At 38.1% G+C, this 27,844-nt stretch overlaps 2 protein-coding genes across 2 annotated transcripts; one reads left to right on the plus strand and one right to left on the minus strand.

The window, feature by feature from the left end:
* LOC146457778 (tyrosine-protein kinase BTK-like) lies at positions 1 to 23,169 on the minus strand. Its single transcript, XM_085091486.1, has 21 exons — positions 22,888 to 23,169; positions 21,272 to 21,373; positions 18,867 to 18,948; positions 18,316 to 18,456; positions 17,846 to 17,913; positions 15,533 to 15,658; positions 14,244 to 14,308; positions 12,402 to 12,458; positions 11,452 to 11,506; positions 10,911 to 10,975; positions 9,621 to 9,742; positions 8,938 to 9,003; positions 8,614 to 8,678; positions 6,772 to 6,878; positions 6,216 to 6,301; positions 4,757 to 4,884; positions 4,251 to 4,315; positions 3,321 to 3,439; positions 2,822 to 2,898; positions 2,121 to 2,201; positions 1 to 1,559 (listed from the first exon to the last, which is right to left on the minus strand). The coding sequence occupies exons 1-21, from the start codon at positions 23,041 to 23,043 to the stop codon at positions 1,473 to 1,475; spliced, it is 1,920 nt and encodes a 639-aa protein (XP_084947612.1). The 5' UTR covers positions 23,044 to 23,169; the 3' UTR covers positions 1 to 1,472.
* Positions 23,170 to 25,763: 2,594 nt separating this feature from the next.
* On the plus strand, positions 25,764 to 26,240 carry LOC146457779 (uncharacterized). The gene has a single exon (XM_085091542.1). The coding sequence runs from the start codon at positions 25,764 to 25,766 to the stop codon at positions 26,238 to 26,240; it is 477 nt and encodes a 158-aa protein (XP_084947668.1).
* Positions 26,241 to 27,844: the final 1,604 nt, after the last annotated feature.

A 27,844-nucleotide genomic window follows, 5' to 3' on the forward strand; every position in this document is an offset into this window, starting at 1 on the left:
TTTCAGTGAATATTTATATAATCCCGTTTATTTATCTATTTAGTTTTTGCTTTAGATTTCTTGCTCGAAAAATAATTCGCTTTATGGCCTTATAGAAAAATAAAGGTAACACCGAAAGACTTAAGCCTAAGGCCGGCCAGCAATCCAATGATTACAATTAAGTAGAAAAATTGACTACTTTCAGTCGCCAATTAACACACCACAAGTATGTTCATACAACCATTTGTTTGACAATTCATTACCACTAAGATTTCAACAGTTGGGGCAAGTTCCACAACAGCTAACGTTGGACATAAATGCTAATCTACCGATGTTACCCGTGAAGAGTGAGAAAGAAACTCGTAGTTCCTCCCACCCTTTGAATTATAGGAACATCCAAGTGAACAAGTCTGCGTTTTTCACCTCAAAGACCCTGAGTGAAATCGCCCTCCAACATCCTCCGGCCTTCGTGCTGCTGCCATGAACAGCGGATCTTTAACCACTAATATCATTACCTGGCCATTGATCCTGCGCGGCCTCATACCGAGTTTGCGCAGTAAACTCTCGGCCAAGTCAAAGTTCCTTTTTTATTGCCTCGCGTTAGTAGTTACGTCCAACGTTACGTTTCGAGGCAACTTGCCCCTGGGACCTAAGTAATTTTTTTTTCAAAGAAAACATTTCAAAATACCGTATGTTTAACGCTGAAACGTGTCTAAGATGCTTAAACCTTTCCTAGTTCCTGTGCATTCCCATCCTGATTACACCTCGAGTTTACCTTTGCACGGTACTGTCGCTGAAAAACGCTATCCAGGGTTCAACGAACAAAGAGAGAATACCACAGTACCAGGCTTGTTCAAACCTTCTCGCTGACTTAAAAAGCAACAAATTCAAAAAAAGAGCGAACACCTCTCGAGATAAACGTACTATGTATTTTGCTTACATTGCTGAAAACAGCAAAATAAAACAGTAGAAAAATGTTTATAAAGGCTAGCTTACTCAAATATCTACAGTTCTGAAAAAAAATTATATATTTATACATAAAGAGCTATTTGTTGGGACGACAAAGTTTCAAGATGCCATCAAGTACCTCAGAAATGTGCGATGAATGAATATAGGATACCACGACCCAACAAGGATCAGTGATACGTCATTCCTTAGTCAGTGTAGACCTGTGTGACGGTTAGTAGCACCTCACAACGTCCTCAACGATCTTCAGATACAAATTTGTCACATCACGATACTCAGCCAATTTCACTCGTACAACAGGTAAACATGCCTAACGGTGGAACATATCTCCTGGTTAAACTGATTTCTCCATCAATTTTACAGTTATTGCACTTAATGAATTCCATATCCTACAGTCGTCCCAACTAAGAATCACTAACTACTACTGCATTGAAATGATGCTGCAGTGCAATTTGTTTCAATTTTACAATTTCGTCTATTTTTATAATCAAATTTTTCCCGGTAATTTTCAAAGCAGTAGCTTAAGCTCATTCAAAAGTCTCATCGTAATCTTCACCCATAAAATCAATAACGCTTTTCTTAACAACTGCAAAGGACGGTCTGCGCTCTGGTTCCTGAAAAATAAGAAAACTTTGTTAGTACAAACCAGTTATGTTCTGTTGACAAATTCTCACTGTCGCTATCCAAAATGGAAACTACTAATCATTATGTTCGTGTTATCTTGCCTTCGATTTAACTCAACCTTTGCTAAGTGAGTACAAACAAAAGAAAAGAAAAAGAAACCCATGAAACACATATTAAATGAGCCAGATAACACCGGGGTTGCCGCTTTGGTGCCTTTTACTTTAGTTACTTTTGGGTAACTTAAGCCAACATTGAAGGTACGTCTACCAATCAATTAAATAAAACCGTGATTTTTGTGACAACAAACACACAAATTAGTAAAAAACATAATGGGTTTATTAAATAAAACAGCTCGATTCTCCATAGTACATCAAAGCGTGTTTTACTTCCTTCGTGTACCTTATCTCTAATTCAGTATGTCTTAAATGCTACTCGACAGGCAAAGTTAGGTGTGAGCAAGAGACTATGACGTACCTCATAGTCTCTTGGTGTGAGATCGTTACTTTTCGGGGTTGGAGGGGCAGTATGTTTGGAAGAATACATAAACCTACCGAGTGCCAACACTTTTCCACAATTCTGTATATTTCATCAGGGCATCTGTGGGGCTTTTCAAGTCTATATCCATTTATCACCTACCAAGAAATAACACAAATGCTTCTTACTCACATTAACCATTCCTTCAGAAGCTGTTTATGATTAATAAACAACCCTCCTTACACTACACTCCCCCTTACACTCTTTACCCTTCAGGAAGACTGGCATGGACCTATGCCACTGGGAGCTTTATGTTGAGTGTTCAACCAAATCAGATTAGCCAATAACCAGTCTATTGGCTGGCACTATGAGCAGGGTTAAAGGGGCAGTGTCACCTATTTTTAGTGTCACTTTGAAGAGTAAAAAAACATATTTGCGTTGATGGGAACATTAAAATAACAGTTCAGTGTTGTTAAAAATAACCCTACTAGGGCACAGAAACTAGTTTCAATCATTTTTGTGTGAAGATGGTTCGGATGGAAATGGATTGCACCTTGAAAAAAATGGAATTTGCTAAACACTGATTATAGCCGTTTGATTCTTCCTGGGAGAAATTATTTCATATTTTCCTCCCGGTGCTGTAAGAGCGCTTTTTCGTGAAAGAAGGGGTTCTTTATATCAAATATTTGAGTAGGTTTGGCCAACATACAGCAAAATCTTTAACAAAGCCTGCCCTCTAAAGAATCCATTGTTACTGAGGAGCCGTAAATACACCAACCTTCTGAACTACATCAGTGTTGTTAACAGCAGGATAAGGCTGTTTTCCTCCACTGTATATTTCCCACGTTAGTATCCCTGTAACGACGCAATTACGTACATTAGTGCATTCTTAGGTCGCGTTCGATTGACCCTATTCCGGAATAAGAATAAGCGGAACAGCTGATAAATTTCTCTTTTAAGTACATTTGGGAAGACATTTCGACAAACGTTCGCTGACACATGATAATTTTAAAGCGATTTTGCACTCCAGTAACTCCAAAAACCTCTTAAAAGGGGTTTCTTGTCATCATTGTAAGTATTCCTATTCCGGAGTAGAGTCAATCGAACGCACCCTGAACTAGAAAGCTTGCTATACAGGTCTTCAGGTCAACGAACAACAAAAAATGTTACCAAGGCAATGTTCATGGAGGGATGGAGTTCCCCTCTGACTGTTGGCTGGCTGGTTGAACTCACTGACTTGCTCACTATACAAAGATCGGACAAAAAGACTGACTTACCAAAGGCCCAGATGTCTGATTTACTACTGAACTTTGTGTACAGGATGACTTCAGGTGACGCCCATTTAATAGGAAATTTTGTGCCCTCTGATGCTGTGTATTCATCATCTATGACATATCTGTGAACAATAAAAAAAAACCCTTTATTTAAAACCAGTAACTAAGATAATAAGGAATGGATGTATACAGTGCAGCGATATTTACAAAATCGGTACTAACAGTTGTGAACGTGAAACTGTCACACTATTAACGTTCTGTGAACGTAAAAAAAGATGATGAACAATTGTTCACGTTACAAAGTTGTGTTTACTTGATTGAAATGCGAGCGTTATGAAACCGAGAGTAAACCTGTCATCTCTGTTTTGACTGTTGCCAAGTGACGGTCACTCAAAAACAAAAACAAAACCATTTAACAAAAACAGGATTAAACAACTTTCAAGTAGTAAATTCAGTAACACTGTTACGACGCCACTTTCATAATCCTGCACAAGTTGTAGATACAAAAAGCATAAATTCTTCTCAATATCACACTGACATTATTGGCTTCTTTGGATTCAACTGTGCCCACAAGATACATCATATTTTTATACAGTACAGGGATTCCTTTTATAAACATTTTGAACAGTGCTGATAAGTTAGATGGGGAACCCTCCTTCAGCCCTTACCACCAAAAAGTCTTTTCGCTGGTGCTAATTGCAACCTTGGTTTAAGAAAAATAATAAGTTAAGTCCTCCCTGCAAATATTTTGTGACAACATCCTGATTTTTCTACCTTTGATGAATTAATTCTCCAAAATGATAGAGCTCACTCGAATAATTTTAATGTCACCAGTTTTATACACGAAGGAAGCAACTCCACTAAAGTTTAATTAAAAAGTATTTTTAAATTTTTAAATTTTTAAATAAAAGAACAAAGAAACTGGACAAGTACCTTGCTAATCCAAAATCAGCAACTTTGACGATATTATTATCTCCTATGAGACAGTTTCTTGCTGCCTAACAACACCATTAAAATAAATGGATAATAAACTACTGCAATAAAAAAAGCTCATATTTTACATGAGAAAACAAATTATGAACACTTTTTCTCGTTGCTGAAGGAATGCTTACAACAAGGGGACAAAAAATTCCTCTTCCAATATTTGGCACCTGACATACACTCTAACTAGAAGGATATATGCACGAAAGAGTGCAGGCTGTGCACAAGTGGCTACACGTGCAATTTAGCCTCGCACTGGCACTGTGTCGCTTGTGTTGGAAAAATGGCTCGTATAGCCACGGTGAAATACACATACACTGGAGGTAACGTTTTGTGAAGTGAGCCGGGATGAAGAAAATCTGGTGGATTAGTCAGCTAAATGATTAGCATATAACTGGGTCGATTCAAGAAGAAGGCTTTCAACTGGTTTTCTTGCGTTAGTTATTGTGTTCACTTACCAGATCCCTGTGAATGAAGTTTCTACTTTCCAAGTAAGCCATTGCTAAGGACACCTGACGTACCATCTCTGTCATCTGCGGAGACTGCAGTCGAGTTTGATTCTTCCGTAAGTAGTGCAAAAGACATCCTACAATACGTCAACAACACCTTTCAGCAACCTTTTGTTCATGTTTAGCTTTATGCAGGGTCGCTTTTATATACCTGGCTATCTTCATGTTGTTTTCCATCCAACAATGCACCCCAAGCCCTTCCTTCTCTCGCTCTCTCCACACGTTTTGCAAATGCAACATGATCTCTTAGTTTTGATGGGAGGGGAGACGGAAACAAACCTAGAAGATTCCCATCGAACTCGGTTATCGAGGAGGGGGGGGAGGGGGCATAGAGAATGATAGCCTTCCACTAAGTTGTTTGAGTGTATAAAGCTAAGAGAATAATCCCTTAATTTGAAAACAGTTTAAACTTTATTATCTTTTGAAACAATGTATTTTTAGTCAGTTACTATTGTCCACACTCACTGGTATTTTTTAATATTATGCCGATAAGTTCTCGTTTACTTGTCTCGCTCATATCACTACAGCTAGTCACCTTCAAGTTCACTTTCCTGTTTTCCCGTTTGCAGAACAAATCCTCGCCAAAAAATTTTCCTTCTTTTTAACAAACCTCTTTATGATAAGAGCGTCTAGAACCAAAGCTTTGAATGATAACAGCTTTTGGTTAATGTCATTATTATGAAGTTTATTACAGTCACAAACAGAATTTAAGCTCTATCTGAGCAATTTACCTCGCGAGGAATAATCATTGGGTGCTTTCCGTTTGGCAGAACTGGCCAGCCAGACCAGCCAGTCTGTAAATTGAATTTGTCATTTTTAAGAGATGATGCTGCAAAATCTTGAAAAGTAATCACTCCAAAAATAGTACGCACTATTTTGAGGCACAGAACTAATTTTTAAAATTGGTACATTCGGTTTGTGAACTTTATGAACAGTTCTGACAAATGGAAAGTACCCATTGTCTCTAACGCTCAGGTGCTTCACTTCAAGAGAAGCGATCGGGCTTTCTCTATGGTTTGTCCTTGTCATTTTGAATACTTCAAAATCCTTTTCTTCAGCAGGAGCGTGGAAAATAATGTCTTAAAAATCTGACTGCTCTGCAAGGCCTGCACCATTTCACCTACCCAAAATGTCCCCAGAGCCCCTTTCATTCAGTGCTCATTTGCATTTTTTCTAGGGGAAGCTACAGCTGGTGTTAGAAATTCTAACTAACAAGTAAACAAAATATGTGTGAGTGATGGGAATTTCTTGGTCCGTTCCCCGCCATGCACCTCATGTCACGTGACACGAGGTAAAAAGAAAACCATACCATGCAGAATGAGAGGACAATAGGACCGAGTGTAACTTGTAATAATGAGAGGACAAGAAATCAGACTGAGTGTAACTTGGAATAATTTGTTCAACCCACCTTGGCTCATAAACTCCGTGATGATATAGATTGGCTTCTCACTGCAAACTCCAAACAACTGAACAAGATGGGGATGATGGAACTGCCTAATGTGACAAATGACCAAGTGATCTGATAAGAATGTCTTGTGGGGATAGTACTGTCAGCAGAGGAAGGCTACCTGCTTTTTCTTTTTACAGAGATAACCCCTGTGTATGAGCATGCGCGTGCACTGAATACCCATTGCCTCACTCATAGGCTTTGTCTCTCGGCAAACTGTTCAGTTTTAGGCAATATTTCAGCCTTGTGAAATAGCCTCTGGTATACCAGCCGCCTGAAGGGGTTTATTTACTAAATATTCTAAGCCATGCAAAAAGACTGTGGTGACAATAAATGCTTCTGTTAATAAAATTTTCACTTTGAAGATAGATTAGAGAATCATTCCACTCAATATCACTGTGTATAAACTCGTAGCCAATTTGGCACCGCACACCTCACGGCCATTTTGTACATTTTGTGAATAATGGTTGTGAAGCCCAGAGGAAACCCATCAACTAACGTAAGCGTTCCTACTCACGTCATCACTTTGGCTTCATCAATAAAGTCATCCTCAGACATTGCTCCTTCCTTCATCATTTTAACAGCTACAGCAATACTTTGACGCCATCTGCCTTCTCTCACAGTCTGTTGAAAGAGGAAACCACACATCAACATCAAATGGCAAAAGTGCCCACTCCCTAAGTGAAATAAGACTCATTTCACCCCAGTTCTAAACCCAATAGATTATACAACCTACTGACCTGAGAAGCAGAGAAACACTGTTAAGGCGCTGTTACACAAGGGAATTTTTTCGTCCAACTTGTCTCGCAATTTTGTTGTGACACAAGTTGCACAGACTGTTGCCTAGTGTAACATGCCCTGAAATGAACATGTCTCGCAATTTTTTTGTTGCCGCAACCGCCGCGAGAAGTAGAAGTCGGTTCTACTTCTTGCAACGGTGACTGCAACAAAAACGATGCAAGGCATGTTCATTTCAGGGCATTGGTTACACTAGGCAATGTTCCGTGCAACTTATGTCGCAACGGCGCAACGAAATTGCAAGACAACTTGGGAGAAAAATTGCCTAGCGTAACAGCGGCTTTACTCACCCACTACTGACTCATCAACACCCGTGGGCTGCTTCCGAGAACTGGTTTCCAAAAAGGCACATTTAAGTGTCGCCTTATTGGAAGCTGCAGGTTTTAATGGAAGTGACAACAACCTTAAAAAGTATCACGTTCAACAGATTAAAGACCATCGCAGTTATGAAAACAAAACACAACTCAGTTAAGCATTTGCGAAAAGAAAGCCTGCTTCCCCTGCGCCGATGCCAATGCAGGGCTCTACCAACTGAGCTATCCAGTCAACTGATTAAGTTGCGTTCATAACTGCAATGGTTGTGGGTTTGCATCCCGTTTCAGCTTGAATATTTTCTCAAGCTGATTATAACTGCGATGCCCTTTTATCCATTTAATCTTTCAACGCAGTTCATAAACATTCATTTTCATAAAATTCACGCCAAAGTATCATGTGCAGTTCTTTGGTAATGGTTAGAAATCTACAAGGTCTTCTAAACTCCACTCAATCACGTATCAAACTGTTTGGCAAACAAGACACAAATATTCACCGATCACATTTTGCTGGCAATATAGAAATTCCGATATAACTCACTGAGGAAACCAATACAGCTGATACTGAGGGTAATCCCACTTTCCTCACACAAACTATTCAGATGATAAAAGAATCTGTGTTCATGTGATAAAGCTCATCTTCAATAGATAGTTGACTAAATTGGTAGAAGTTATCAGATCCCTTAGTAAGATAAAAATTCAATGGTAGAAGTAGCAGGCACTGGGGGGGGGGGGGGTAGAGAGGCTTAACGGGAGGGGGCAAAGAAGGGAACGTCACACTACACAGTAATAAAAAACCTAAATTAAACCATGGTTTATAATAATCAGTAGACCTATGCATATGTTTATAAGAGGGACACTATAAAGTAATATGCCAACGAGTGCGAATAATTTATCAGAGGTTCCAAACACCAACAAGCGGCCGAGTGCTTTTACTGTTCCAAGGTGTTTGGAACGTCTGATGAAACATGAAGCATGAGTTATTGATGCCACTTCTCTAGCGTGTATGACAATACAGAGTAAAACATTGTGCATTTAGCGCCATTTGTCCAAAAAAAAGACGAGCAATTCCTTTAGCTTCTCTCTGCCTGCATTAATTTTGTAGTTGTCAATCCTGCCCGCCTTGACTTATTCAATTTAAGGAAATAGGAAAATCCTCACATAATGCCAAAAGAAAATATTGTAAAATCAGTTGTGTTATATTCAATGGTTTCCACGTTTCAACCATAAAACAAAGAAATTTTCCTTACCCCAAACTGCCCTGTACCTAGCTCCTTTCCAAGAACTATCTCTGATCTAGGAATTTCCCATATGTCTACAAAACCAAGCACAAAACACCATAACCGTCAAAATAACGACCAAAAGAACATAAGATGGATCACTGGTACAATGGACCGGTCCCCCACATGTACATGTCTACCAACTGCATTCTTTTTATGGTATCACTGAACAAATCTAATGGTAAAATGGAAGACGTGTACACTGTAAGGGATTCCATCCTTTAATCTTGATTGACGTTCTTTCAATGGTTAACAAACAATGGTATGTGATGGCTTGTGTTGACCTGTACATACCATGACCAAATGCTGCTACAGGCGCTCCACCAAATGACGGTGGTTGTCGTAGTCTTGTAACTAAGCCTGAAATGTGATACAACATTGTCAAAGTTATAACTCCATTATAAACAGTATACAATGAACTTTGCATTGATTTTAGCCACTTTCACAGTTCAGCAATCCATGCTTGACTGCAGTGCTGCTAACCACAGTGTATTTAGCCAACTGGGAGCTGGACAAAATGAGTTCAACATGTAACTGAACACATCACCTGTCCATACAGAAACTATCCTGCAAATATGGCTGCCTCTTATAAACCTTTCCCCTCTAAAAGCAACTGAGGCAGCACCTCTATCAAAGAACTTTACAACCTTCATTATTATCAAATAAAATGTCTACTATATAATAATACTTGTCTAGTAAGTCACTTTGCATTATTGCAAACTACAAAATTAATCCAAGGCTCTCTTAACAAGAAACAAACTTCTTTCATTGCCACTGATTCAGAAAGTAGAAAACAAATTTTAAACTGAGAGAGAACTGTGAAGAGCAAAAAACAAACAACAACCTTCACTTGAGAGAACTCCCACTAAATAAAGGAATGATAAGGTATGACCACTAAAACACCAACACATAATTTCCAGAGCTGAAGCTAGAAAATGTAATACAGACAAATGCTTTTAAATAATGTGCACAGTTACCTCCACTGTTGTGCTGATGGTAGTTTATGAGTTCTGAGACTGTAGGATATCTGTGTCTGTCTGATATATACAACTGTCCACTGTCTTCTTTGATGTGATAATGTCGAACATGATCACCATGCCTTTATAGATGACACCATGTTTATTAACATAAGTAATTATATCCCTTCCCATGCCATTCACAGGGGCAGATCTAGGAATTTTTTTTATCGCAGGGGTCCGAACATTACACAATAGAAACAAAGGAAGACACCTCTCCAGGTTATTATTGCCTTAAAAGAAATTATTTTCGGTATACCTTCACCATTATTTTCAGTGCAAGATTCAAATTTATTTTGAACAAATCTTTGTCTGCTGATAAACACTAAGAAGTTTCTTAATGTCACTGTCAACAAAAACATATAAATTTATTAAATGAAGGCGAGTTCTGTGGCAATGCTATTCATTCATTCATGTAACTTGAGGTTCAGAAGCAAGAAATTAACACTCAGCTGCAGAAAACGTTTCAAAATACTTTATTAAATTTCCTGGTAAGCTATAGAATATCTATGAATGATGTTTTGTCTTTTTTATGAACCAATGAAGAAATGCATTTGCTCTTTTGAAGGCCAAGTGTAGAGTCAGAAGCCCCTGAAACCTTCCCTAGTTAATAATTTCATAGACATTCCCATTCTCAAGTCCCAAAATTATAACTAAAGGACAATTTCAAAAGCTTCGAATATACTACATGTAACTAGTGCAATTAATCCTTAATTGTGGGTGGACACTTGGAAAAGCTAAGACTAAATTATCACTGGCTGCTTCATGAAAGAAACAATCAGAAACAATAGGAAACCAGTTAAATTGAGATGCATTGAGGTAAGCAGTGACCCTTTATTTTTTTACCTGTAGAGTTGGCAAAATGTCATAATTAAAATATAAATAGAGGTGGCCTTTTAATGGAGGTTTTATTTACAAATATACCATCCCTGATTATATTATTTTCTCACTATGTGATTGTAATAATTTTGTAAACATTTTTTTATTAGAAATATCCTGAATGTGATTTAATTACTGTAAATATAAAGTTATCTTATCTTATCTAGCACTTTGGCAACCGTGGCAACTGTCAGTTAAAGGAGAGTGACCACTTGTTTATCACTTAGAAGGAAACATAAATTGAAGGGAATTGCACCAATGCTGTCACCAATTTTAAAAACTGCTATCAAAATTTAATGAGCATGCCATGATTTTGCCCTGTGAGTGATACAGTATGTATATATAAACATGTTTAAACAGTAAGTAACTTACAAAACTGACAAAGTGTACATTCCCTCTCGACTTGAATTGCGAACCACAAAACAACCCTCTTTGCCCTGCAAATTAAAAACCATTTGTACATTATCTCCTTGTTGATTATAAAACAATCTAATCTGACAAATATCATGAATTATTCACTGCCAAGGAGCTTACCAACAACAAATGTCATGGAATAATAATTGTTTGATACAAATTGCAAACAACACGTAAGCACCAAGAAGAAAAACAACTACAACTGTATTTGATCAATTTTAAGCAAACTAGTATATATGAAAATTATTATAAAAGGACAATTTAAGCTGACTAGTTTTCCTTGCATACCATAGATAATCCTTTGCTAATGTGATTGAACAAGCTTTTTCAATTAAAAGGTTTTATTATTAAAATATATATTATCTAAATCCTGCTGTCAGTACACAGAACTGAAACTTGCATTACTTTTCACTGGTCTCCCAGTACTAATGATGGTATTTAATAAGAACAGAGAAAACATGGATGGCAAAGCCTAATTTAGTTATATTTGAATATCTACCTCTTCCTTTAAAACATCTTCACACATCTGTCGAGACATTTCTGGTTGGAACCAGCTGCAATGCAATGCAACATGTAATTATACCTGGCCAGTTAAACACAACGCTGTGGGAATAGAGCTGTAAGCAGGGACACAAAAGTTGAAAACTCTGCCCCTCCTAGTCTTCATATTTTTGAATGTCTAATTGAAGGACAACAAAAACATCAGAACGATGTCACACAAACAAAAGGCAAAATTTCTCAAAAACTACATTTAAAATTTATGGGAGTGGCAACTGAATGCACTCTCAAGCCTTTTGACTTTTTTTCTTTTTTATCGTTTTTACCATCCTATTTTTTTTTTTTTTTTAATTCATTGTGTTCAATAAAGATATTTTTAACTCAGAAGGGTGCCTTTATGGAGCAGAACAGCACACAGTTTAAATTTCATACGGAATTAACAAACAAGTTGACCACAGGTGGTGTCTAAACAGTCAATAATAAGAACAAACAAAGTATAGTAATAGAGCATGCCAGTGTGGTAAAAGTTCCCTCAAGTTCATTCTACATCGTGGAGAATGTTTAGTTGATGCACAATAACAAGTTTTGTCTGAATTCTGTCCTAGATAATATTAAATTAATCTCTGAAAAGTATGCAAAGTTAACCCATTTAATTAAGATGTTTGCATTTTAATCAATCTGTGTCCATGGAAAATTTTGTTTTAACCCCTTTTTTCTATGCTCTTTTAACCCCTTGTTTCTATGCTCTATGTCATAAAAGAAAAATTTCATGCTTAAACTGTACATCTATTAAGTAACAGGTGCATTTGGAAAGTTTGGAAAGCACTAAGGACATAAGAGTAACACTCTTGACAATCTCGCCAAGGAACTCTTACTCCTGGCATGAGTTCATCCGCAACTAAGTAGCTATGTACACGACAAGACAAGATTGTCTCTGCTCAAAAAACGTACCTTTCACTTTCCAAGCCTTGTCTTCTCACATAATTACTTGGAATGTAACCCTGTTCCCTAGAAAAAAAATAACACATGTTCAGTGCAAAAGCATCAATTTTTTCCATAATTTGAATAGGTAACATGGTGTCTATATGTTAATATCAAACAAAAATGCACAGAGTTTAACTGTTCATATATACACAAAAATTGAGAAAATGTAAATACAGCAATCAGCATACAACCTTTGAAAATTAGTATGGCCAATAAACAGGAGAATGTTAAAGATCATAATATAACAATAGAGTTGATGCTCGCGGGTGTCAATATGTTTTTGGCCTTAACTCAGGATCATTTTATCCCGAGCCGCAGGCAAGGGTTAAAATGAGTTCTGAGAAGGGCCAAAAACATATTTACGCCCAAGAACATCAACTCTATTACTATTATAATAATTTCAGAGGGCATTCACAAAAGGAATCATTAAGACAATACAGTAAGCAATCGCGATATCTTCTGTGAACGCTGACATAATTGCATCGGCGTTTATTTTATTGTACAAAAGCTTTCGTTGTCACAAAAACTTAAAACTTTGGCAGAACACCGCAAATTTTGTCAAAAGAATCTTTGCTTTTAAGTTTTCAAAAGGAAAAAATAACAGAATTTTGGAAACAGCGAAGAAATAGTCTCTTACGAGTGTTAAAATTTATTGTGCAATTGCTTAACTGAGCTGATTTCGCTCAAAGAAGACAAGTTATATTCACCTCGTCTCCGGCTGTGGAGCTACTACAGGCATTATTTCCACCATCGCCCACAAGTTTCTGTATTAAAGTTCTCTTCATCTAGCTCAGACGACTGAGAATTTGCTTCTTCGTTAGGTTTTCCATTGATTTTGTAGCTCAAAACAATCTCTTTGCAGATGGCAGCGCTTCCACTCAAACAAACAAAAAAACGGCGCGAACAGTTGAATGGCTTCCAATTCTGATTGGCTGGTTACGTTATTTCCTTCTTTCTTATTGGCTCAGAGCAGCGGGCTAAACAAATTTTAGCTCGCTGAATTCTTCGTTTTAGCCCGCAAAATACGCCACAATGCCCGATGAAATTATTATTAGTCTTGTGCAAGTTGCTGATCTTCATTTTTTCTTAAAATGTTTATCAAAATCTTCATATTTCTGTTATCTGAAATATAATGATTACAATATACAAGAGATCCTTAATATACTGTGGTCATTTTAGCTCAATGCTGCAGATGCATAGAGAGCCATTTCAAGCATTTTTCCAGGTTTCTTTGCAACTTTACTGAGGTTGCTAGAATTATTGATGATTTCTTGAACCCTTAAAATGTTTCATCTGTAGTTCACATCATCTTTAGACTTCTTCAAAACCTTCTATTTGTAAATTTTTGTAAATTAAATATTTGCAAACAAATTTGTGCGGTGAATAAAGTCAAGAAAGTATCTGTTGAACTCATCCATATTGCTGAATAATACTCTGGACATCAAGTGTACAGGTGTTACAAGATACCTAGTGATTATCAACATACAACCCTGGTTATAATAATCAGGTTAATGTCTGTGGAAAAAGCCCTGGTAAGTATGTTCTGGGTAATTTTTTGGTGGGCAACTAAAACACCCCTCCCAGTAATTTTTGACTGAGATACAGTTTGATCACAGTCCAGGGAAACCTACTACCTTCATAGCAAATCATATCATTGCAAAATATTAATATAAATCTTTAATGAGAATAATCATCAGAAAATCAACTAAAAATGGCATTTTTTTCAGTACAACCTCAGTCAGGAAATAAAGCTAAAATCACTTAATAAGCCTTTTTTTTTTCATTCATGTTGTGTTACAAAATACAAACCCTCTTGAATTCTTGGCTATCCACCAATGATCCGACTGTTTATCAACAACTGTTAAATGTTCTCCCTGCATGAAGGACAGTAGTTTAATGACCTAAATTATCACCTCCAACAAGCTGCAACAATTAAGCTGCTCAAGATAAATGACCAAGATGGACTAGCTTATATCACAGTTACAAGCAAAAAAGACACCTAATGTATGCAAATCCAGAATACAGACAGGATTCATGCTACAACCATGAGTTGCTAACATCTTGAGACACTTTCCCCCACATTAAAATTTTTCTTTAAAATGTGACTGTTGAAAAATATGCAATCAACACCAATTCTGCTCCAATTCTGAATGTGTAATCCCAAAATACACACAAAACTTTGATAATATTGTCCGACGTACCTTCGGGAGCGGTTTCATAGAACCTCTGAAATTCATGACTATAATTTTCTAACTATGATCTCCAACTACCACTACCTAAAACTAATTTCCTTAAACGTTCATTTTCTTATTGGGGTGCAATGGCTTGGAACCAACTGTCAAATAAAACTTTACTGACTTATTTCCTGCTGTTATATTGTATTTTAAATTATTACTATTTTTACTACTATTATTAGCCTTGATCACCGATCGTACGTTTATGACAGTCGATAGGAACAGACACAATTGTCATTTCTTGTGCTAATTATTGCTAGTTAATTTCTAGTCTTAATTTTTATAATTTGTTATTATCACATGGCATGTCTGAAAACCAGCTTGCTGAGCCATTTACCTTGTTTAAATAAAGTTGATTGATTAATGGAGTGGGTGGGGGGGGGGGGGGTAAATAAATTTGATGAACATGTTGTTAATAGTTTTCAATAGATCATATTAGAAACAAAGTCATGGACAGAAATTTAATAATAATCATTATAAATTTCTTTTTTCACTGTGATCAAAACTACATTGAATTCAGATATAAATATTTCACTCAATAACTAAAGGTGGAAATCCACCGTCAGAAAAAGATGGTGGCTGTACATTTTACCACAATACATTGCAAACCTAACAGAGCCAATAGGCACATAGAAAGCCATTATACTTTTTTGCGAAATTCCTCCCTGTACCAACAACATTGTGTATGATACGTTTGAAGTTTCTGGAACTTTTCTGTGCATTTTATGCGCACCTTTAGGGTGTTCACAACTAAGAATTATGGGTAAATAATGTACCAGTCGCCATCTCTGTCCGTACCGTGAGTTAAAATTTAAGAGAGAATAGTAGAAGGATGGCTTTTTCTCCCTTAGAATTCAATCCAACCTTAGTGAGGGACAAGTCACCCTGTTCTGCTCCAAAGAAGTCATAAATTGCCACCACAACTTCCGCTGCTTTTTTATCTGGTTCTTTCCTTTCTTTGTGGGGTACTGGTGCCACAGGTGGGTCACTCTGTGAAGAAACAACTAATTAACAAACTGGACAGTTGAATGACTTTAATATGAAATCAAAGGCTCCTGTGAGCCAACTCGTGAATGCAGATGACACATCAGTAATTGAAATTTAGACCGCTACGGAAACTTCCTTGAAAGCTAAAAGAAATTATATCTTTGCCCGATTATGTAACGAAAAATAACTGTTGTTGTACTATAAAAATGATTGTCAAATTATTCTCTACAGATTGAATAAGGTTATTCTGATGCGCCGATTAAAAAAAAATCATGTGATTTTTTATTCAAAGTTCATAGAGGCACACCATGTGCAGCTACATCATGCAAATTCGTGTCCAATAGTCCGGGGCTACTGGATTTTGCGATTGGGCTAGTGGATTCTGACCATCACTTGCCCGATCACTTTTACGACGTCATTAGCAAACTAATCTACTTGATGTTAGTAGTACTTTAGTATGAGAAGGAAAAATACGACGAAAGATGTCAAGTTTTCATGTATGCAAAAAGTTATGATTAGCAGTGAACTCTTCAGTTAATAAGAGTGCTTCTTTCAGCTGAAGACATTTTCTGGCGGGAAAGAATTTTTGGCGGCAAAATTTCAAATTGCGCAACGCAATATCACGCATTCTTTCTGACTAAAACGATTCAGTTAGTTCAATCGCGAAGGGGGGGGATAGGTTAAAATATCGGTGAGGCCTACAATAAATAAGGCCACTAGTGCTAAAGGTAAAAGATCTAAAAAGCGTCTTGTTTATTCGAACTCCATGCCGACAATTACTTTTAAATAAATTATTTTTTAATTAAATTATTTCTAAATTAAATTATTTTCAATTCTTAAAAGACACCGCACTGTGTGGACAAAAACGAAAAAACCTATAACTTTGCTCAGATTCAACAAAAAATCTCCATTCTTACACTAAAATGATTGTCAAATTATTCTCTGCAGAATGAATAAGAGAATTCTGATGCGTCGTGAAAAAAAATTTTCACGTTCTTTTTTTTCACTAATTGAGATTACGACCGCGGACTTTCTGAAAAACTGAAAAAAACTTGTAACTTTGCTCAGATTTAACGAAAAATCTCCATTCTTGCACTAAATGATCGTCAAATTATTCTCTACATATTGAATAAGAATATCCTGATGCGTCGTGAACAAAAAATGTTCGCGTGTTTTTTCCACTAATTGAATTTAAAACTCATTCACTGCACACGCCCGAAAGTTAACGACAGAACCAACCAACCAACCAAGTCAACAGTCAGCCATCGCTATAACTCGTTCATTGCGCATGCGCGCATTCACGAGTTAAAAACCAGGCACTGAGGTAGAATTGCTTAAATGTTTTTTTTTTATTTCAAAACAGTAAACCTGCCAACTTTCTCAAGTCTTATTAATGCATGAAATTTTCATCTTCACAAGTCAATATTCACTGTAGATTTCCAAGAATTTTCTGATAAATTTAAAACATCACCGAAGATGTCCCAAACATTCCTGAAAATGTCCATGATTTCCAAAGACTGAACACAAAACTTTCACTATGGTTCATGCGACTTGTATCATCCTTTATGGGACTATTTTTTGTCAAAATTGAATGGAATTTACCTGTTGCTTGGTTAAGTCCATATTTGTGAGCCAGGCATGAGAAATTGGCATGTATGCATGTGACATCAATGTCTCCAATTGGCAGACATGACAGTTGGCAAGTATAAAGCAGTCAAAATGCAGAGACTATTTAGTTATAAAGTTACAAACATAATCCTATCTGTGTATTTGTTGTGCATCTGGAAAAAGAATTATATGGGTAGCTAATTGCCTAACTTTCCACAAACTCAAACAACGAAATGAAAGAACCAAGGATTCAGAATTTGCTTAGTTAATAATTTGCCTTAATTGATGTTCATTAATTAACATGAACTTCTAAACACATTACTCATTATCTATCTTTCCTAAAGATTAACTAGTCTGTAGGTGAAATGTAAACTCAAAGGCAACTTGGGGCACATGAAACTTTCCCACAGAAGCATCCAAACACTGAACTGGTGCAAACCCTAGGCTTGTCATTATAAACTGCTCGCAGCTGGCTGTTTGGTCTTGCACTGAGGAACATGGCAATCTGCTACTAAGAAGTACTTAATTTGTTACTACATCTAACAGAAGAACAAAAACAGCACTTAATCAAAAGTTACTCACAGCAGTAGGTATGGGAGGTAATGGTTGACTTGCTATAAATGCTGCAGAAGTTTGGGTGTACCCTCCACCTAAACAATAATTATTTACAGAATATTACTGGTAATGTATACAAATGCCAAGGACGTTAACTAAGTTTTACAACCTTTACTGGTAATATACTTTTCATTAAATCAGTTGTTATTCTTAAGATTTCATTTTCCCTGTAGACATTACATCACTTTGCGTACTTCTCTAACTGAGAATACAGACCATTTAAAGACATGTGGGAATGAAGTTTCTGGTGGCAACATACGGAGGTGCAAACTTAGTTAAGTGTACAAATTAAATATGGCACGTTCTTTTATCATACACTCATTTAATAATGATTTGCCAGAGTCCCACGAGGGCCTGGCATCAAAGCCAAAAAGGTTCCTGTGAGAACAATATTCAAACTGGAGGTATTAAACATTATTAGTGAAAATCAGTAAGACCTTGATAGCCATTTTTCTCTTGTGCTGCAAAGGAACTCTTGCAGCCTTGAGTTGACTTTTCCTTGCCATCGCAACATGTCCACTTGTTTAAAAATATTCCAGGGTGATATTCCATAAGAAGGAACTTGTTACCACGGCACTCTAACATAAAGTAAATTCAAAGTTATAAATGATCAATAAAACACCATGAAAAGAACACCAAATACTGTACATGTCATGAGACAATGATGGTAAAAAAAAATTAACAGGACAAGATTGTGTCATTTTGTAGTAATGTTTTAATTAAAGGGCTTTGGGCATACAAACTCTTCAAAAAATTAGCAAAATCTTGAGAATCTAAAGACAGTCAGGAAGTAGCAAAGGGGCCTATGAAGAAACCATGAGACTTATAAATTATACATGCACCCCCCCCCCCCCCCCCCCATTAACTATGGAATTAATGAAGGATGTTACTCCAGGCTCAATCATTTTAAAAGATACAATTTTATTGAAAAAATGAACCTGACAGGTCTGTGAAAACATAAAAGACAAAAAATGAACAAATTACATACCATCTTGCACAGCTTCCACCCAGTCTTCCCTCTCTTTCTCGGATTTGGCATTGACGTAGAGAACCAAATCATCATAAACAACCTGCAGCGTGTAATCATCATGGTCAATACAATACTTGACAAAAGTTTCCTACATGCTGTAAGGAAATAACATTTGCTGATTTCCAGCTTTCTAAGTGGGATTATGTCAAACCCATCAACAATTGAAGGGCTCTGTGGTAATAGGGCGTAAGTAACAATTTTACCTTTAGAATTCAAATTTATCAAAAAGAAAAACGTCTCCCCCCTCTGGCCTACAGTTCTGTTATCTTGTTAGAAAGTTTTGTATTCAAATATGGAACTCTGTTTCTGACACAATAAAAAGTCTGTATGCCAAATAAGTGTGAATTTAGTGAAATTGGGATTGTTAAGGCCACATTGTTACTTGCACTCATATTCTCTACTAGGCCCTTCAATTATGTATACTGGCCTGAAGCCCTGACATTAATGCCATTGAGGATTTTTTCCATCTTGTAAAGAAAGAGTTAAGAAAACAGACACTAGAATTAATTAATATCACGTGTGAGACATTGGATGAATTTTCAAAATGAGGAATGAGAATAATGTAAATCTTCCCCTTGGAAGTAATTGATAACATTATAGACACTATGGGTGACCAAAAGAACAATGCACAAGTATTAACACTTGTATTCAATATACACATGTTGTCTTTGAAATAGGCACAAGAAAGCAGTCTCAGTTTTCATGGGAGCAACAAAAAGAATTCTGTCACGCTTTTATTTGATTCTGTTACAAACTACTGTGTGCATGACAGGAATGTCAAAAATGTAAACAGTTACATTCTACAAGAGAAAATGTGTCCATTTCCTGGCGTAAAATCCACCTTTGTCCACCTGTCCTGACCCAGGATCTGGGATCTGGATTACTTAAAAGCCCAGATTACAGATGTTAGAGGAAAATGGTAGCAAGAGTTAGGGTAACAATTATAAATGAAACACAAGATTTGACAATTTTACAGGTGGAATTTGGAAAATTTCATTTTGAAAATCCAAGCTCCAGGAATTCTGGTGTCAAAAGTTTAAAAGAAATGAAGCTGTCATCTTGTTGAATGTTGAAAATAGCCATAACACAGATGATCCATGTTTTGTAAGATCCCTCCACGGGGTCTATTAATTCTATCACATGACTAATGCACCCCCTATGGTGATCTGTGGTACTTATTCGTAAACCTTGTTCCAAATGATTAATTTTCCCAATGATCCAATTTCCACTTATCTGAGGACCAACAGCAATTAAAATACAATGAATGAAACAGAGCAGGAAGATGGCATTTTGGAGGACGATTCCATGAGCAGTGGTGAGGACGACACTAGCCAAATTCTATCATAGGATCAAAAGGCCAATTTTCTTCTTAGAGTTCAATTACCTATTCAAGAGAACTGCACTTGTATTCACTTCAGTAACAGAACTGTGTTTTGATCAGAGCTGATTTTATTGAAAAAGTCCCTAGAAGGTACCCATCACCTACACATAATCACATTCATTTCAACAACTGCTTTTAGCCAGAACAGTGCAAGTTAAAGCAGGATTGAGAAGATTTTAAGTTTCAGTCTATTAGTAATGCTGCATTTCAGTTTCCAAATGATCACTAAGATTGCTTGAAAAAAGTAAATGAGAGGGCAACAATGACCATCACTTTCAGTAAAATGTAAAACATGTATGTGTTGTAGGTTAAAATGAATCCAGGTTAAAATGATTTCAACCTAGGTTGATTTGTATTTTCACTTTCTTAAGGTTGGGTAATTTACATCTGAAACAAATGAAAATACAAATCAACCTAGGTTGAAATCATTTTAACCTGGCATTCATTTTAACCTACAACATATGCACTTCCTGCTGTTACCATCTGTGAATGAACAAGTTCTCAACATTTAGGGGAAAGAACAAGCTACACAAAAAAGGAAATAATTCAACAACAGACTGAAAACTCCAAAATGAACAACATCATTGTTTTGGCACAAAAGGTAAGGCTATTCTCAGTGACCAGAGACTTCAAGATCAGTGCTTGGGTTTGCTGAGTGGAGATTTGAGCACCCAAACAAGCCTTTTTGCTCATTGAGGATCAGGATTGGAATTAGCAGATAAAACCCATTGGGATTACTAAATTGAGGGAAAATTTTTGTCGGGCTAGTTGGGGACCCTCTGAGATCTGTTTTTCACAAATTGTAATAAATCATCCAAATAATAATAGCTTTGTATTAGTAGGTACCATCCTTAAGAAACCTTGAGTCTCCTGGACCATCCCTAGATGCACAGAACATAATGTGCAGTTAGTAGTAAAAGGAGGCACCATCCTTAAAATGTTTTACAAGTTGCTATATACTATACATGTATCTTGTTCTTACTTGGAAGCAGTATTTCTTGTCGTGGTCAAATGCTGTGTTGTCGACAAACTCTACAGCTTTCACTGAGCTTAAAGGAATGAGTCCTTTGCGTTTTCCACGTTTCTATTGGAAAAACAGTAAAATACAATAAACTTGGTTGAGCATTACTTTGTATAAAATAATATCTAAAGTTCCCATCAGTCTCCTATAGCTCAGTGGTAGAGCATCTGGATTATTAATCACAAGGTCATGGCTTAACGGCTCACTGAGAGCACTTGGATTTTTTCACAGCCTGATAAAATACAATTTGTCACGGTCTGGCTTAAGACTTACTAGATGAAGGCAGAGTGGTGTGATGGTTAGTGCATGGGATTTTCAATCGGCTGGTTGGAAGATCAGAGGGTTAATGGTTCAAACTAAGTTGGTCTCCGCATTACTCGGTGTTTGTTTCCTTAGACAAGAACTTTGCTCCACATTGCCTCTCTTCCCCCAATGAAATTTCAATAGCTGGGTAACATTTTCCTTGGGTTGAATTAATGGCAACAACTTTTTATTACTATCAATCTGCTTCTCTAATTCTAACAACTTTAATTGTCTGGGTGCTTGAAAGGACCCATTTTACAAAAGAAGTATGATATTCCAGTCCTTCCATAATCCATACGACCAAAGTGCAAATGTTCACAGTTTTGCTCAACGTGTTTTTAGACAAACATCCAGGTGTTATTCACAGATTTCAGGGTGGCAGTGTTTAGCTTGAGTGATTTCCAGTGGCCAAATTCCAAATTAGACGTTCCCATAAAGTGGGAGCCCTGAGCAAAAAAAAAAAAGAAAAGAAAGAGGGGAAACCTGGAAAGGAATTTTGTTATTTTATGAGGTTTGGCCCAGCCAGTTCTACTTTCTTTAACAAAAGGGGAGCAGACAGGCCCATTTCATGCAGATCTGCCACTGATTTCAGCAGATGGTCAACCTTCGCAAGTAATAAAAGGTCTACTCGCTAGAAATGGCAAGGCAAATATTTGGTGTCTTTTTTAATCCTGTACTGCTGACCATTCTACTATCATTATGCTACATATTTCTTCCCACAGTTAATTTTTATCGCATAATGGCCAGCTGCCTCTAGGGCCTCCTGAACAGCTGGCCAGCTGGCAAATTTTGGGAAGAGTAAAGTCTATAAAAAGAACAGAGCTCTGGTTTAGCATAGGCACACATCTTCCCTCCTTCTCACATAATTATGTGCTTCTAACACTGTAACTGTCCTTCTCACTGAGCCTTTCTATTTCTGCCATCCAGCTTAACCCAGACACATATATAAAGAACCATGGAGTATTAAAATAAACAGACTTGGACCAATGCGTGTAGACTTCTAATTATTGTTCATGCAACATTGTGTATCATGTGTGATGCATCCTGCTGGCTATTTTGATCAAATAATAAACTACGTTCAAGCACTTCAAATAACACAGAAGCTTTAAAACGTCACTGGGTCATGAGCGAGGAATAAGGAAGCATTCTGTCAAAGCAAGTTTAATAATAGCTTTTGTCATTAGTAAGGACACCTTGAAAGCAGTTTAATCCAGTCCAGACTACTAACTTACAAGTTGATATTTGCCTTAACAAATAGTACTTTAAACACTAACCTCGTGAGTGCCTTCAAAGTAGCTGAGGTTTTTAGGTGTGAGCACAAACACTCGCTCTTTCCAGTTCACAGATGAAAGGACTTTCTTTTTTCCCTGGGCTCGTTTCCACATGACAGAAACTTTTAGCTCCCTTTGCTCTCCTTGGTCGAAATACATATTGACCGGCTTTAAATGCTTATTTTTTCAAACGTATAGATGACGGTACAATAGTGATAACCATGTCCAATCTTTTTAGCAAATGGCTACCAAAACAAGTAAAACTCAAAAACCGGAAGGAACTTGGGGACTACTTCAGAAATGTATTGTGGGTACGACGAGGAGGCGTGGTCAATCAATCAATCCCAAGCAGAGCCCGCGTAAGTTGGACGCCCTCGGGAGTCGGGACTGCGTAATAGTGGGAATTCTTGCCCTCTTTTTTATTTCCTTCTACCTTACTTTCTGGGAAAAAATAATAAAATAAATTCTAAAGAGGCCAAGCTGCTTAATTTTCAAGGTTTATAGCCTAAAAACATTCATCAGTGGACAGATCCAAGTTGATTTCATACTTATCCAACCGTACGTTAGTAAGATATCGTTTTTGCAACCAACAGCCCTATTTTTTACTTAGAAGGCTGGTTAATCATTAACTATTATGACATGTGACCTGAAAAGACTCATTTTGTGGCCAGGGCGTGAATCCCTATAAAGTGATGGTAAAAGTTTCCGGCAAAGTGCGAATCGTGTTACGCCAAGTGAAACACCTCAACTGCACCTTTATTGCAACTGTAACCTCGCCTTGGAATATCGTCAATCCCTGAGAAGCAAACCATATCCCGAGCGTATTGAGTTTTTGTCAATGAATAGACTCTGTTTAGTATGCCTGCCCAACAAACACGGCGTGAAGTTCTGCCCAAAGAGGGTTACCTACTATCTTTTATACTTCTTATCTCCGACATAAATCCTCAGTGGATATCGGCGTCGGGACTGAAAGTAATGCTGACGCTCCGGTACACAACTGCATGGTGACCACAGACCCGAATGTTGATGGCCTGAACGAGAACATGCGCAGCAGAAAAAGGCAAGGCCGTTATACCGGTAAAATTTTTGGTCCAATGGGAGTAGAAAAACAGTTGTCACTTACGCCTTCCTCGACAATGGCAGTAGTTCCATCTTTTGTACTGAAGCTTTGATGAAGCAGCTGGGGATAAATGGCTTGAAAGTCAAAATCTACTTGTTTCTGATCTCAACAAGAACGACTTCGTTAGCCTGCCAAAGCTTTACACCAGGCCCTTACTCCAGTCAGCCGCGACAACATCCCAACCCAGTGCGATGTTGACGAATGGTCGCACCTACAAGTTGTCGCATGATACCTCGTATGGATTCCGAAATCGGTCTCTTGATCGCCAGCGACGTACGTGAGCCCTGGACCCGTTGAAATTAAGCGCAGTGAACATGGCGGTCCTTACGCCAGAAGGACTCGTATTGACTGGGGGGCTAATGGTCGCCGGGGACGTCATCGCAACCCTATTTAAACTTCGGGCTTCTTACAATCTTACAATCGCCACTTGACGGACTCCATCAATGATGATACAACCGAAATGTCCCAGGAGAAATATCTTTTCATGCAGAATGTCGACGGGCATGCACAGTTTTAAAAAGACGGACATGGTGAAATTCCTTTACCGTTTAAAGACCGACAAGAACCTGTTCGAAACAACAGGTCAAAGGCCTTGCAGCGCGCCAACGGGTTAAAGAGAAAATTGAAGAGAAAACCAAAGTTATGGTATAATCGTGACATACCTCCTGATGAGAAGAACCTCGAAGAGGGAAGGGCTTGGTATCTACTTCATCACGGTGTGTCGGTGTGTACCACCTACTCACCATGGTATGCACCACTCAAAAGCCGCAGAAAATTCGCGTGGTTTTCGACTGCTCAGCGAAGTTTAATTTGTGAGCACGTTCCTCAACAACATGCTCCTCAAGGATCCAGAACTTACCAATTCTCTTGTTGGAGTTCTGATAAGATTTCGAGAATATACAATTGCAGTGATGGCGGAAATACAATCTATGTTTCACCAAGTAAGGGTCCCGGATCCTGGCAGCTCTTTTCTATGGTTCCTGTAGTGGTAAGACAGTCATCTGGCAAATGATATGGGAGAGTACTAAATGGTCGTACATCTCTTCGGGGCTATTTCTTCACTGGCTTGTGCTAACTTTGCTCTTCTCAAAACTGCACACGATAACAGTGAATATTTCCCTCTTGAAGTCGTAAATACGGTGCGGAAAAACGTCTATATGGACAAATGCCTGAAGTCCCTGTTATCGGAGACTGAAGCCGTTACGCACGTAGGCGTTGGACAGTTGCATGTACATATTCTGCTTTCAAGAGGTGGTTTCCTGATTACTAAGTGGCTCTGTAATAACTGCGAGATTCTCGAAGTTATCCCTGGGATTGAGCACGAAAAGGACATCAAGCAACTTGATCTAGGCAAGGACAAGTTGCCTATCTAACAAGCCCTTTGAGTGCAATGGTGTGTGGAGGCAGACTCCTTTGGTTTCAACGTCTGTGTCAAACCTAAACCTGCCACACATAGGGGCATGTTGTCCGCGGTTAGCTCCGTTTTTTGACCACCTAGGTCTCATTTCACCTTTTATTCTAACCACGAAATAAATGCTTCAAGACTTTTGCCGAATCAGGTTAGGATGGGATGATGAAATTCCTCGCATGTATAGCACACCGTGGAATAAAAAGACTTGGAGATTTCCCAAACCTCATATCGTAAACCGTCGATTGATGTTTAAAGCCAGAAGATTTTGGTCAGGTATCGTCCGCCTAGCCTCACCATTTCTCCGATGCGTCATAGCTAGCCTGTGGTTGAGCTTCTTATTTACGCTAAATGAACAAAGGAGGGAGAATACACTTTTCGTATTTGTTTGGAAAGTCGAGCTTCGCGCCAATGAAGCCGGTTTCTATTCCTCTCTTGGAACTCTTTACTACCACCATATCTCTTCGTGTTGACAAGATGTTGAGGCGAGAGCTTGAAATGCAGTTGAGTGAAAAGCTTATATTCTGGACGGACGGTATGACAGTACTGCGATATGTAAAGAACGAAAGCAGATGGTTTCACACTTTAATCGCAAACTCCAATGGAATGATACGCGATGGTTCAACCCCTGACCAATGGCGACATGTGAATGGAGATTCAAACCCTGGTGACTACGCGTCCAGGAGGTTGCCTGTTGAAGCTCTTTTAACTTCTAAGTGGTGGTTAATGGAGCCGGAGTTCCTGTGCAAACCGGACCATCAGGGGCCAATGGGACCTGAGGTACTTTTGGATATTAAAAACGATGATCCCGAAGCAGAGTCCTTCTAGGTAGTCAAATCGCACACGAAATCCTGTGTTCTCTCAGTCGATTCGTGTGTTACTCCCATCGTAGACCTTTTAACGAGAGGCTCCTGCTGGCATCATTTGTAAAAGTCAGTTGATCCTACGATACTGGAATAATCTTCGCAAGGTCGGTCAAAGTCCGGTGGGGAGTGCTCAAGAAGAGACTCCTGGCACCAGGAAACCGCCTCGTCTTACAGTTGAAGAAATATATAATGAATTGCGCCGAAAAGGAAGTAATGAAGATCGTTCAGAAAGCTGTTTTTCCAGCAGAGCTCCGCGAGCTTAATGAGTCAAGTACATGTAACACGAAACAGATCAAAAGAAGTAGTTCTCTTTTTAAACTGAATCCGAATCAGTCACGGATGGGTCATTGTATGTTGGCAGAAGACTGGATTAATCGTCTGACCCAAAGCATCACGTGTCAAACCTGATTATTGAGCACTATCATAAACTTTCGGGACATTATGGAAGACAGCATGTCAAAACTTTGATTTGTCAGTGATATTGGATCATTCAGGTGAATTTCGTGGTCAGAAGAGCACTCTCTAGATGTTACAGCCGCCGGAGATGGGAAGCATCGGTATGCGAGCAGAAAATGGCTGACCTGCCGGCCCACCGTTTCATTCACGACAAACCTTCTTTTTGTAGATTGCTTCGGACTATTTGAGGTCCGCCGGATTCGAGGTCCAGTTAGAAGCTACTGTGTTATCTTCACATGCCTTACTGTCCGCGCTGTACACATTGAAGTGGTTCATAGTTCGGACTCTCACTCCTTCTTAACTCGCCCTTAGAGGATTCATTACTTTCATTTTACAAGATGGAAATGTGAGCTGAGAGAGTCCATTCAAGCCTGAAACCAAAACAAAATTCACCAGGCCCTTCTTCAGAGAAATAACAAATGGAGTTTCAATCCGCCTTATGGTTCTCAGTAACCATGAAGGTGTCTGGGAGCGGTGTATTCGTTCAGCTCGAATAATCCTGCGTGCTCCTCTCCAGGAGCAGACAACAGATGACGAAGGTCTTGTCACTATTATGTGTGAGGTAGAGAACATGTTGACCAGACGCTTCGACTATCACCACGGTCTCGGACGATCCAAGAGATTTGGAATTTGGAATTATTCGAGCTGAACGAAGTTCGAGAATGATTCGTCCGCTGGGCAGCGACTTAACCATCGGCTGACGTTATCAGATCCTTGAACAACTAGTACCTGTTTTTTTCGGTGAACTCTGTATTTTTAGGAGTATTTTTAAAGACTTTTAAAGACTAAAAACTACACAAGGACTTGCGTTTCAATAATACACCGGGACACCAATTTCGGTGGAAAATTATTGCCTGCTTCAGACATTAAGCTTAAATTGTGAAGAAAACTGGCGTTGTGGTCAGCGAAATGTACCCTCTAGCTTTTTTAACACTGAAAAACTAATTTCATTTACTTTTGGAGGGGCAAATTTAATTGTCTAAATATGGTTTATAGCTAGCATTTTTGACAAGCCAACAACAGCTCGGAAATTTGGGGGATAAGATTCAGTTCCCTTAAATTTTCAGCTAAAAAACCAGAAGAGATAAAACCGTGTTAGCTGACACAAAT

The sequence above is a fragment of the Pavona decussata genome, unplaced genomic scaffold (genome assembly GCF_977016875.1).
Source record: "Pavona decussata unplaced genomic scaffold, jaPavDecu1.1 SCAFFOLD_237, whole genome shotgun sequence".
Taxonomy (NCBI): domain Eukaryota; kingdom Metazoa; phylum Cnidaria; class Anthozoa; order Scleractinia; family Agariciidae; genus Pavona; species Pavona decussata.